General features: G+C 44.2%; 3 protein-coding genes and 2 long non-coding RNA genes across 7 annotated transcripts in view; 2 read left to right on the top strand and 3 right to left on the bottom strand.

Annotated features, from left to right (window-relative positions):
- Positions 1-1,093, bottom strand: part of LOC136194168 (uncharacterized) — a 4,362-nt gene extending 3,269 nt beyond the window's left edge. For all 3 annotated transcript variants that reach the window (XR_010671529.1, XM_065983223.1, XM_065983224.1), the window contains exons 1-6: positions 916-1,093; positions 582-865; positions 372-526; positions 215-320; positions 75-155; positions 4-24 (exon numbers count right to left, since the gene is read on the bottom strand). Coding sequence is in view for 2 of the 3 variants with exons in the window: in XM_065983223.1 (XP_065839295.1) it covers positions 4-24; positions 75-155; positions 215-320; positions 372-526; positions 582-865; positions 916-1,078 (810 nt within the window). In the remaining variant the exon portion in view is untranslated. The remainder of the gene's footprint in view (positions 1-3; positions 25-74; positions 156-214; positions 321-371; positions 527-581; positions 866-915) is intronic.
- A 318-nt stretch (positions 1,094-1,411) lies between these two features.
- LOC136193651 (uncharacterized) lies at positions 1,412-3,008 on the bottom strand. Its single transcript, XR_010671404.1, has 3 exons — positions 2,078-3,008; positions 1,868-2,029; positions 1,412-1,811 (listed from the first exon to the last, which is right to left on the bottom strand). It is a non-coding gene; the product is annotated as an uncharacterized lncRNA (long non-coding RNA).
- Positions 3,009-3,317: 309 nt separating this feature from the next.
- Positions 3,318-4,060, top strand: LOC136193842 (uncharacterized). Its single transcript, XR_010671483.1, has 4 exons — positions 3,318-3,445; positions 3,512-3,650; positions 3,713-3,786; positions 3,958-4,060. It is a non-coding gene; the product is annotated as an uncharacterized lncRNA (long non-coding RNA).
- A 76-nt stretch (positions 4,061-4,136) lies between these two features.
- Positions 4,137-5,930, top strand: LOC136193653 (uncharacterized protein in vnfD 5'region-like). Its single transcript, XM_065982590.1, has 2 exons — positions 4,137-4,334; positions 4,394-5,930. The coding sequence occupies exons 1-2, from the start codon at positions 4,278-4,280 to the stop codon at positions 5,783-5,785; spliced, it is 1,449 nt and encodes a 482-aa protein (XP_065838662.1). The 5' UTR covers positions 4,137-4,277; the 3' UTR covers positions 5,786-5,930.
- Positions 5,931-6,157: 227 nt separating this feature from the next.
- Positions 6,158-9,979, bottom strand: LOC136193922 (uncharacterized). Its single transcript, XM_065982930.1, has 21 exons — positions 9,831-9,979; positions 9,497-9,780; positions 9,287-9,441; positions 9,130-9,235; positions 8,988-9,068; positions 8,804-8,933; positions 8,641-8,748; positions 8,476-8,585; positions 8,080-8,180; positions 7,905-8,022; positions 7,723-7,848; positions 7,629-7,672; positions 7,402-7,489; positions 7,301-7,345; positions 7,172-7,251; positions 7,022-7,120; positions 6,913-6,968; positions 6,720-6,859; positions 6,554-6,673; positions 6,396-6,507; positions 6,158-6,348 (listed from the first exon to the last, which is right to left on the bottom strand). Exons 1-21 carry the CDS (start codon positions 9,889-9,891, stop codon positions 6,158-6,160), a joined length of 2,355 nt encoding a protein of 784 aa, XP_065839002.1. The 5' UTR covers positions 9,892-9,979.
- Between the last annotated feature and the right edge of the window lie 2,061 nt (positions 9,980-12,040).

Here is a 12,040-nt window from a genome sequence, read left to right as displayed (position 1 = left end):
GACGACCAAATACTGACTAGTGTTCTGCGCAAATAAAAACGCCACTAGGAGATATGAACAGTCTCAATGCATACTGTGTTCAGGGGTTCATTTGATTCGACTTTCATGGAAGCAGAACCGACAATCTGCCAAGGAAGAGCAGCATTCGCTTCAGCCTATGAAAAAAATTGACCCAGTTTAATACTAGAAAAATTTTAAATATTTATTGATATACATTTGGTGGAAGAAGTGCAAAGGATCTCATATCATGTTCCGGATTCTTAGCGACAATCAGGTCATAGCAACCGTTTTTAAATTGAGAAGAACAGGTGCCAGTGCAACTGGAAAAGTCAATAGAATCAATAGAATAAAAGCTAGTCTGGTGACGTCACCTATTATTGATACTCATATAATAGCGATAAGTGCTTGGAGCTACGCTGACAAATGATGCGTTGTGAAATGAATTCCCTGCGGGAATGGGATCAAAACTAGCCGTTTCATTGAACTCCTTTGAGCCGTCGTACGGAGCCAGAACAATTCGATTACTCTAAGAAAATAATTAATTAATTTTTAACGTGAAAAATTATTATCGATTTTCTTACTTCGTTCGAACTTTTGAGATAATAATTGGGATAATTGAGCGACATGAAAGCGAGAGTTGCCCCGAGGAATCCGGGAACTGCGGCGAAAGTACTGTCTTTGTCGTCGAGAGCGGAAACGATTGGCGTTGCAAAGCCTTGATAATTGCAGTGTCGCACGAAGAGGGGCGGCGTCTGATTGAACGTGGCAATCGGAGCGAGCGAACCGTACGAAGTGATGTTGGGGGGCGTGGACGGTTCGGAAGCTTCGAACGCGCGATTCTGCACCATCTCGGCGTAGAGACCACCTGCAATGAATCTCGAGTAGTTGAATCAATGGCGATTTTTGCCTCTTTACCGTCTCCGGCGTGGTTGATCTCTTCGAAGAAGATTCCCCACAGGAGAGGACTCACGTCCATGATCGGTGCCTGCAGATCGATCTTTAGGGCCTGTTCGATTGCCCCAGCCGCGTGGGATTCGTGCAAAACGAGAAAAACAAGGAGAACCGAAGCTCGATACATGCTTAGCACGTGCAAGGTGACGTCACGCCAATGCGCATGTTCCAGCAGAGATTAAATAGGATTTAATCTCTGGTTCCAGCGTGCATTCCTCAAACAATTATAATTCTTTTAGAGATGAACAATACTTTACGTTACGTAATGCAGATTAATGATCATAGCATCTAACAAGAAAGAAGAGAGAGTTCCAACTTTTTTTTTTTCTTAATCTCCTCCAAGCCTTGGACAATCTTTGTGCTGAAAATTAGCAGGGCCAATAAGCCCATCTTGTCTTCCTCTAATCACAAAAAATTAATTCCGATTTTTCATAATTATACGATTTACTTACGCGGCTTCATTGAGATATGACGTCACATGTTCCATTCTTTCATTGGCTATTTCTCCGTCAATTTCCGCGAGGTAATTATAAAGATTCAGAAAAGTGTCGAGAGGAATTTGAGCCGCTCCGCCTTCCGGGCATGAAGTTAGACCCCTGGAGCCTGACCTATTAATGTCAGGCAACCCTCTCACACGGCGTTGCTATCCTTCTTCTTTCCTCTACCTCCTTTTTCTAGAAGAAAGAAAAAAATGTAGAAGTATATGCCCCGTATATCAAAGATGAAATTCCTTTCACAATTTTACTTGCATTCTTGTGACGTGCTGTTGAAATGTTTAAAAGTTCCCTATGTTTGTAAAGGCAGTAAGGAAAGGAAATACATTTTAATAAAATTTCCAACTTAACTTTAAGTTTTCGAGCCTGAATAAAAATCATTCATCTAATAAGTATTTAAAATAAATGTAATAATTTTTTACCTCGTTCACAAAATTGTTCTTTTATCATCTTGATTATTTGGGTTGACTTTGGATCGCGCAGATATGCGTCGGAGCAGAGTGCCGCAGTTCTATATGGCGAAATTTTCTTCCAACTCGTTGAGATGGGCTTCTGTTTCGATGTCCCTGTCCTTGAGGTAAGTTCTAAAAGCCAATTATTTCATGACTTTGACAAATAGTAGGACAACATACCTCATTGGAGGAGAGGAGGGGTCGTTCCTTTTGAGCCTTCCGAACACAATTTAAACTCTTAAACCCATTCATCTTCTTTCTTCTGGCCATTTTGACGGCCACTTACATTATCAGTACTTTTTTCCATGTTTGACTACAAAATTATATAGACTACAAAAAATTGGCAAAACAAACTATAAATCAAAAAGCATTAATTAAAATTTTGCGTAAAAGGCACGTGTACACAGGGAGAAATGCATACGCGAGGGCTCTTTATCCCAAGGGCTTCCCAACGCGAGGCCCCCTCATCCCTATTCTATATTAATTAATTTAATAATTATGAAGAATAATAATAATAAATGATTATGATGATGACATTGATGATATAGGGGCGGTTAGCGAGAGTGTTGCACGTGTTTAGCTGAAGTGTGGGACCCCTAAAGCTTGGTGGATGCTTTCTATCGTCTATACGTCTCTAACTGCACCACTGCTTTTTTTTCCTATATTCTTCCCTAATCTATTCAAGACGCACGCCCCTTCGCCGGAACGGGGTGCGTCATCGCAAGCGGCTCGAAACCACAAAAGTCACTAAAAATAGCCAATCGCAAAACGGAAATGACGTAACACAACTTCACAAACAAAACACACGAACAACACTGAAAGGATTCTCTAAGGAGGACGATTATCATTTAGAAATTAGTCCTAGCTAGCGTTGTGCGTGGATGGAATGCACTTGGGGGCCCCGGCCTAGGGGATAAACACGCACCCACACAAACGTGCACGCGTACGCGAGAAACAAACGCGCGCGAGCGAATAAAAGGAGCTACAAATTCTCCCGCTTACTTTGCGACGTCCTCTTCGCTCCGATGAGCTCTTCGATCTTCATTCTCCTCGTCGGCGCGTCGTGTCGTCGCGCGTTCGCCGCGTCCACGCGCGTGCGAACGATCTAGATTCGAATAGACGCGATTGGCTTACCGTTTCGGCGTGGAGAGACGCGTGCTTCGTGCGTGCCTCGCGCGCGTTCTCTCGCGCGATCTGCACACTGATCTGCACAAAGGGACGCTGCAATTCTACGCGAGCAATCTGGCTGGACTTACCGTTCGCCACGTCGTCCAGCCGAATGAGTCCGGACACGCGCTCGCGAGAGAATGAAGTTTTGTGTGCGATATGCACTCTCGCTTGGTGCGCGAGGCGTCAAACGGCCGACCAATGGGATGACGCGCCGTAATTGGTGTTTGGCAGCGGCGAATTAGATGTTCCTTGCATGTACGTGACGAAAGAGGTCCCGTGAGGCCAGTCGAGTGGTCGATCGCGCGTTTCGGCTTTCTGTACACTGTAGCTTCTTATCGGACTTTCCGTACGCTGTACAACGCTCGCGAACGATCTCGCGTAAGTTTTCCGTTCGAATCGCACGATTGGGCCCCATGCATTTTCTCTTCCTTCTTCTTTCGCCAGTCGACTTGAAAATGATCCGTCAGTTAGTGCGACATATGCGGCAGTGGAGAAGTGTCGCGGGGGCCCGACGTTGGCTCTCTTGTGGTGCAGCTCGCCCCGATTCGCCGCCAAAAGCGTCTTCGGGTTCGCGCACGTGTCCGTGAGTTGATCTACTTACTCTTTCTTTCCGACTCACATCTACAATTTTTTTCCTCCCTTTAGGATGTCGTTTCCAGGAAAAGCTTGCTCGCCTATGTCATTGCCTCTCTCCTCCATTGCCTTCCATTTGACTCCAGGTGAGATATCTATTTTAGGAAGGCGGAGCAGCATGCGTTGGCGCGTTCGAACTCTAATCACTGAAGGAACGCCTTCTCCTAGCAACGTCTGCCACGCCTCTTACCGCACCCCCACTGCCGCCTTAAAATGCTCCATTGAAATCAACATAATAATGTTATTTTTATTATTAGAAATGCAATCGACTCGGCAGCAGAAGAAATATTTCTCCTCTGTTTCTCCTCAGAGAAAAATATTGATGGGTCACAAGTTTTCTCGTGTTTCTGACGAAGGCTTCATCTACGTTGATAAAACGCCTTTCATCAAACGTCTCGTCGAAGTGACCAGCCCTGGCAGCGGAGTCTTTGTGAATCGACCTCGTCGCTTTGGAAAGAGTCTTCTTGTGAGCACCTTGGAGGAATATTTCAAAGGAAACAAGGAAGCGTTTAAAGGAACGGCAATTTACAATGATCCGGAAGTGAAGTGGGAGAAATGGCCCGTTATAAAGTTGGATATGAGTGAGGTTGGTGGGTCTACGTTTGAGAAGTTTGAGTTATCTTTAGTCGAGTTGGTGAGAATCCTTTGAATGATGCAATAAATGCTAATAGATAACGGTTGATTTTTATTTAGTTGCTTGACGTTGCTGATCATAAGGGAGTTGAGATTTCTACTCCCGGATCACCGCCCAATCCTATTTCAATGATCCGCAGATTACTTCAGAAAACTTATGCTAAAGAAGGAAAGGAGCTTGTCGTTCTCATTGATGAGTATGATTCACCAATTGTCGCCAATTGGGTCGCAGATGAAGTGGAGTTGGCGACAGCGTGTCAAAAATTCCTGTCAGGCTTCTACAGACAGTTGAAAGCGTCCTCCCCTATCATCCGGTTCCGCTTTTTGACCGGAATCTCATATTTCGCGAAAATGAGTTTTCATTCTGACCTAACAGATATTGACGATTACCCTGATCTTGGCGCAATTCTTGGATTCACTCGAGAAGAAGTGACATCAACGTATTCTCCTGAAATTAAGGTTATTGCCAAAGAGCTGGAGATGGATGAGGAGGAATTGATGGATGAAATCACGCGATATTACGATGGATACAATTGGGGTAATGATAATCTCCCTGCCACTCAAGTGTATCATCCACATTCAGTCAACGAGTTTTTTACTTGGAAAAAATTTGGCCATTACTCGACGGGTTGGCCTACGCTACTGCGTCGTGTTGTCGATTCTGTTGATTTTGTTCGTTTCTCTGAATTACTGAGCGGAGAAGTGCCGTGCAGATTAGAGACGCCTGACAGTCTTTTATTTTTGCAGAAGCCCACTGATAGCCAAACGCGGCTTCTACTGTGGGAGCTTGGTATTCTCCAGCGTCGGCCCTCTGTCAGGATGGGATCGGGCGTTTGTTTCACAAATGAGGATGTGCGGCAGCACTTTACTGAACATGTGCTGCGTTATTTGTATGATGATGAGTCTACTAGCGCTACAATGAGAGAAATGCGGATCGCCCTGATAACGGGAGATATTCCTAAATTTGCAGAGACGTTTGCCACTGTGGTGGAGGGCATTCCTGCTAATGTTACGAAATGGAAAGACGGAGAGGGTGAAGCAATGGGAGAAAAGGAAGGATTCTATCAGTCAATATACATTAGTGCTATAAATATTTTTGGGCCAAGTTCGTCGTATCTGGGGTCGGAAGAGGTCCTTGAAGGAGGAGTTAGACCGGACTTGGTCTTCATTTCACCACATTGCGCAATGATATTTGAATTCCAAAAGAATCCCGAAAGAGTCGACGAAGGACTTAAGAAAATGAAGAAGCAAGAATACATTGAAAAGTACGGAAAGTATTTGGAAAAGAGAATGGAAGAGGCGAAGAATAGCGAACAAAAAAAGATGTGGGAAAAGAGATTGGAGACATGGAAATCCGTTCCCAAATGGGGGATTGGCATCAACGTCATCGTCGACAAGGGGGAAAAAACGGTAACCAAGACCACCTCAATAGCCAAGGAATTCCCCTTCTAGTCTCATCTCTAGTTTGTGAACCGTTGTTGTTCTGTGTTAGTTAATGCATGGTGTGATGAGTTAGGTGTCAAATGACGTCAGACAGAAAGTATGTCAGTAGATTAGCCAGGTCTTGATTTTCGTCAATAAAAATTTGTGCCACGTGTTTCATGTTTGAAGCATACTATTGCGCTCACGCGTATATATGAGTGTTTTAATTAAGTTCCCGGATTAGACGACCACTGCCCCATTTTCCACATCTTGGAAAATGGGGGCGGTGGTCGTTTAATCATAATCCGGGCTATAAATGCCCTGATTAGACGACCACCGCCCTCATTTTCCAAGATTTGAAAAATGTGGGCGGTGGTCATCTAATTCGAACTTAGAACAGTTCTATATACGTGAAGACGCAGCGTACGTCATCTTTTCACAAGGATGTCTCGGATTTTCAAGCTTAATTTGCATGACGTTAACAGACAGTGGCTCAGCTTTAAACTGCATTGTTGATCCAACCTGCATTAGCTCCATCGAACGAATAGCTACATTCGTTGGATTACTGAGACTGTTCTCCGCTGTTGCCTCTCCTAAATCAAACATTTCGTCTTTATAATATAAACGTTTTCTGCGTTACCTGACAAAGTCTGTACAGTGCCTGAAAGCACCTTCATACCACTAGGCACATTCTCAAAGGTCATGTCAGTGGTAACGGTATCGTTTCCAAAATTCACCAATTTTACAATGACCTAAGAACAGGTAGAAGCCTTTCTGCATTGCCTGCTACAAGTGTACCTGCGATTGACAATTATCTCCGGTACCAGCACACGTCACTGACGCAGCAATCGTCAAATCCCCCGTTGAAGAAACGCTTGAATTCAAAAGTTTCATGCCGCGATTTTCCGCAAAAAGGACCTAATCTCGATATAAAAACCCCAGAAGTCGTTCAGTGCACGCTTACCTGATTCCAGTAGGACGGAGTACCGTAAACAGCCGACGAATTAAAGACAATTGCATCCGGACTCCAAACTCGGTTATTCGTATTAACAAAGAGCGGTGCATAGCTAGCCATGATCACGACGTCGCTATTTCGCTCAAGACCTCAAATAATAACTAGAACGTAAACGGAAAGGAACATGAATAAATCTAGTCACCTGTCATCCAAGCTGCTTCTCCCACTGCTGCCATGACATTTCCAAGGCCAGCATCCCTAACGTTGTCTTTGCATACATGTTGGAGACTACTCTTCCTACGTTACCATACCTTGTCACTGCATATTCTGAATTAAATACTTTTGGAGCCGTTCGATCGTACGTGTCCCAGCGATGGAGCGAGTTGATGAAAGTGCTGGACGAATCGTATCTGTACTCACAATAAAAATTGGAAATAAAATTAATAAAAGGTCGGCTATACATGTGATAGTCCCATATGTCTGTCTTCGCTGATTGGCCCAAATCGCAATTGGCAATTAAATTCATGCTCGGGTACTCAAGCTGAAAAATCAAAATAATTATCCGCGGATACAGTTCATAGGAATTGGACCTTGATGGCTTCATAAAACGCCAGGTAGTTTCCAACGTAATTTTTCTAAGAGACACCATCGTATACCAGATGTTTTATAGATAACAAAAGTGTTTACGTACGTGGCCACAGTTTTCATTTCCAATAGCCATGTACTTCATGTTAAAAGGCGCTTCGTGGCCCATTTTAGCACGAATGGAGCCCCAGTAACTAAGCAACGAAACAGGACAGATATGAACGTGGACATCGGCTAGAAAGAGCTACAGAAAAATACTAAATAGTCCTTCCTAATCAACGTGCGCAAAACTACAAAAAAGAAAAAGCCTCCTCTAAATCTTTAGGCACTGACCTCGTTGAAGGTCCATTGGCAAATTCAATGCTATCGAGTGCGTCCTACAGTCGGTTAGAGTTAAATGCTGGTGTGATTGCAAGAGATTTTCTACCTGAACCCAAGGCTGTATTTCTGACGTGGGAACTTCTTGAGTCACAGACAGCCCGTTATTGATGACCCACACGGGTTCTGCCTTAAGCACTTCACACAATACCAGATACTCATAAAATCCTAATCCCTGAAAAAAATCGATATCAAGTAATTTCATATTTAATTGTTTCTCAAGTTCCAGACATCGTCACTCCAATATTTCCAAGGTCCGTTGTAGTGGCCTGGTCGTTCCCATATAGGTCCTATCGTTTTCTTCCACAAAAAAGCTCCATCGAGTGTTGATCCGTCAATGTAGGTACCCCTAGAAACAAAGCAAAGATATCAAAAGAAATATCATATCTCCATATAAAAAACAAACCCTGGAAAGCGCACAAACGCCGGACTCATGTTCTTCAACATCAAAAGAAGATCTTGACGAAATGGTTGTCCCTTGGGAAGATCAGCAGGCATCAGCGAAACCTGGAAGAGAAAGACGCGCACAATGAAGCGATGAAAGAAAGAGAAATAATTACCATTTGATTCTTAAATACGTAGACCACGCTACGGGCTATGAGAGCAAACGCTACGATTTGACTCATAAATAGGTAGAAGACGCTACGGGCTATGAGAGCAAACGCTACGATTTGACTCATTAATAGGTAGGAGACGCTACGGGCTATATGAGAGCAAACGCTACGATTTGACTCATAAATAGGTAGGAGACGCTACGGGCTATGAGAGCAAGAGCTACGATTTGTCTTAGGGAAAAACTTACCACGTCAATTGCCACACTCTGAGACGAATTGAGAAGTAGAGCCAATCTTCCGTTGGTGTCATTGGCAGACGCCGCGGCTGTGAGTGTGCATGTCTGCGCCATCCAGTTGCCTGATAAAGAAAATATCTTAGACAGTCAATGATACAACTGAATACTTGTACGTACTTTGTAATGGATCCAAGACGCATGACGCATAGGTTTTGGTGCCGTCTGTTGACTGAAGCTCCGCTATCAAATTCCCTTCTCCTTCCGAGGACGAAGACGATGACGAGTCTGAGATTAAGTGAACGGAATTATAAGGATAATAAAATTAGACAATTAAACGAACCTATCCGCGAGAAAAGATTGAGTGTGTAACTTCGTCCAGCCTCGACATTCATGCCCCAGTATCCGCCATTCGAAACTCCATTGCGACCTCCTGATGATGTGGACGTGACGACCAAATACTGGCTAGTGTTCTGCACAAATAAAAACGCCACTAGGAGATATATATGGACAGTCTCAATGCATACTGTGTTAAGTGGTTCATTTGATTCGACTTTCATGGAAGCAGAACCGACAATCTGCCAAGGAAGAGCCGCATTCTTTTCAGCCTATGAAACAAAATTGACCCAGTTTAAATACTAAAATTTTTTTAATTATTTATTGGTATACGTTTGGTGGAAGAAGTGCAAAGGATCTCATATCATGTTCCGGATTCTTAGCAACAATCAGGTCATAGCAACCGTTTTCAAATTGAGAAGAACAGGGGCCAGTGCAACTGCAAAAGTCAATAGAATCAATAGAATCAAAGCTCATCTGGTGACGTCACCTATTATTGATACTCATATAATAGCGATAAGTGCTCGGAGCTATGCTGACAAATGATGCGTTGTGAAATGAATTCCCCGCGGGAATGGGATCGAAACTAGCCGTCTCATTGAACTCCTTTGAGCCGTCGTACGGAGCCAGAACAATTCGATTACTCTAAGAAAATAATTAATTAATTTTTAACGTGAAAAATTATTATTGATTTTCTTACTTCGTTCGAACTTTTGAGATAATAATTGGGATAATTGAGCGACATGAAAGCGAGAGTTGCCCTGAGGAATCCGGGAACTGCGGCGAAAGTACTGTCTTTGTCGTCGAGAGCGGAAACGATTGGCGTTGCGAAGCCTTGATAGTTGCAGTGTCGCACGAAGAGGGGCGGCGTCTGATTGAACGTGGCAATCGGAGCGAGCGAACCGTACGAAGTGATGTTGGGGGGCGTGGACGGTTCGGAAGCTTCGAACGCGCGATTCTGCACCATCTCAGCGTAGAGTCCACCTGCAATGAATCTCGAGTAGTTGAATCAGTAGCGATTTTTGCCTCTTCACCGTCTCCGGCGTGGTTGATCTCTTCGAAGAAGATTCCCCACAAGAGGGGACTCACGTCCATGATCGGTGCCTGCAGATCGATTTTTAGGGCCTGTTCGATTGCCCCAGCCGCGTGGGATTCGTGCAAAACGAGCAAGACAAGGAGAACCGAAGCTCTATACATGCTTCGCACGTGCGAGGTGACGTCACATCGATATGCCGATAGCACATGCAAATTCTTATTAGACTCAATTACAGAACACGAAAATACATATAGTCAATTGTCTTTCATTTTCAGCTGTCTTTGTGATTCTTGCATGTTTGAGCATCGAGATCGACTTTCACATTTGAAATATTTAACGTTGACGTTAGAGGAAGGGAACAGAGGACGTCAAAACCGATTTCCTTTCTTATAAGACAAATAGGGCACAGTCGATATCGGCTGTAATATGCATTAGCATCAAACTGACTGCTGCAGAAAAAGTAAAGACGCTGGAGACCAAAAGAGGCTACAGAGGTGAATTCCTTGCTTTGAGCCATCTTGAGTAAAGGCACAACCGTGGCGTGACGGTAGGTTAACTCCACGCCAACTAGATTACCACTTGCCAAGCTGGCAGCCACTCTTTCTCTTGGCACGCAGTCAGACGGCCAACTGGAAGCCGATTCGTCGTGAACGAGACAAAGGCACGCCAGATACGAATATGCCACGTGCATACTTTTCTGACGAGGAACGGTCGCGAAGACTGCGTTAATAACTTGCTTGTTAAACAGTCTAGGTGCCAGAGAAGGACACTCAGTTGTAACAGCCAAAGCTTCCATAGCAGCAACGTATAATGAAGAACCTCTTTCGTCGTCGTGAAGTGAAAACGATTTGAAGGCCATCTCAGCCAATGTGGCGGCATTTTCGACAGAAAAAACTCCTCCAAAAGCGATTAGGACATCAGACAAGCCGCTATACAACGCAGCAAAGGCACTCAGAAGAGATCTGCCTCCTTCGAAAACTAATTTCTGAAGGCTCATAAAGATGTAGTCTGGGGGGTTTTCGTCTTTCTTGTTGGCGGCGACTTCGACGCTCTTTTGAATGCAATCAGATAAATGAGACATTATCTGGGAACTGATATCGCTTTTCGATGCTATTTCCTTTCGCTTTGATTTTGATATTGCACTGAATAGATGAGCTAGGACGGCCCACTTGGAAGCGAGCAGTTTCTTCCCCTTGAGAGAAAGTGCGAGAGCTAAACTTAGAAGAATTGGCCTTTCGATAACGAAAGACGGAAATTCATTCACTAGCCGAAGCAAGTAGTCTGCAAAATATTCTTTTTCTTTTTCAATGTGCAAAGGATCGCAGGTACTTTCGATTTTGATGCTTTCATCTCGCAGAGCAAAGACAACGGAATTCTCCAGTATCTGCTCCCATGCGTCATTCATGAAGAAGGAATTGTCTCTAGGAAAAAGGCAATCCCATTCGGGAAGTTCACCAAACAGCGAAGACAAATCTGAAAGAATACTTTCGTCAGTCAGCAAGCGCCTTGACGCTGTGCAGAGCATCTGCATCAGGGAAACAAGCCCAGAAGCGATAAATGTGTCATAACTCTTTTCTATTGCCTTGCCAAGACTGTACGTTGCGTCAATGAAGTAAAGACCCGTTTTGAGAGCGTGACTCGGGCGAAACTGGTACTCACAGCACGATGCATCAGGATACCAAAACGGAAGAGCCATCTTCAGATGAGGACGAGACGTCAATATAGACATAGGATTACCTCCGGCTCCTCCGGAGACAAGTCCAAGAAATCGTAGCTGATCGAGACGATCTGTTTCGAGAAGCAGATTTGTTATTACATTCAAGTTGCAGTTGTTTGACACGTCGAGATGCGTCAGAGATGACGACGTGCAATGTAGAATATGACGACACGTTAAGTAGAAACGTTTGTCGCAAGGTAGATCGAATCGGAGCGGATGTACCGACGGAAACATCGACGCGTACGACAGATCAAGACTCGAAATACTTTTCAATTTGTGAAAAAAGCGACTAACCATAGAAAGGTCTCCTCTGCCAGCACTCCATTCAGCGGCGCTCATTATCTCAAGCGAGTGCAACGACAAATACTTGAGGTTATCCGATGCAAAAATATCTGCAGTTGCAAAGACTTCGTACCAAGTAACGTTCGTTCCTGATAGGTCAAGATGCTCCAAGTGACGTAACGGCGCAACGGCAGCTCGCAGATGTGTTT

The sequence above is a fragment of the Oscarella lobularis genome, chromosome 12 (assembly GCF_947507565.1).
Source record: "Oscarella lobularis chromosome 12, ooOscLobu1.1, whole genome shotgun sequence".
Classification (NCBI taxonomy): domain Eukaryota; kingdom Metazoa; phylum Porifera; class Homoscleromorpha; order Homosclerophorida; family Oscarellidae; genus Oscarella; species Oscarella lobularis.
The sequence above is the reverse complement of the archived record's forward strand: the minus strand, read 5'-3'. Positions and strand labels throughout refer to the sequence as shown.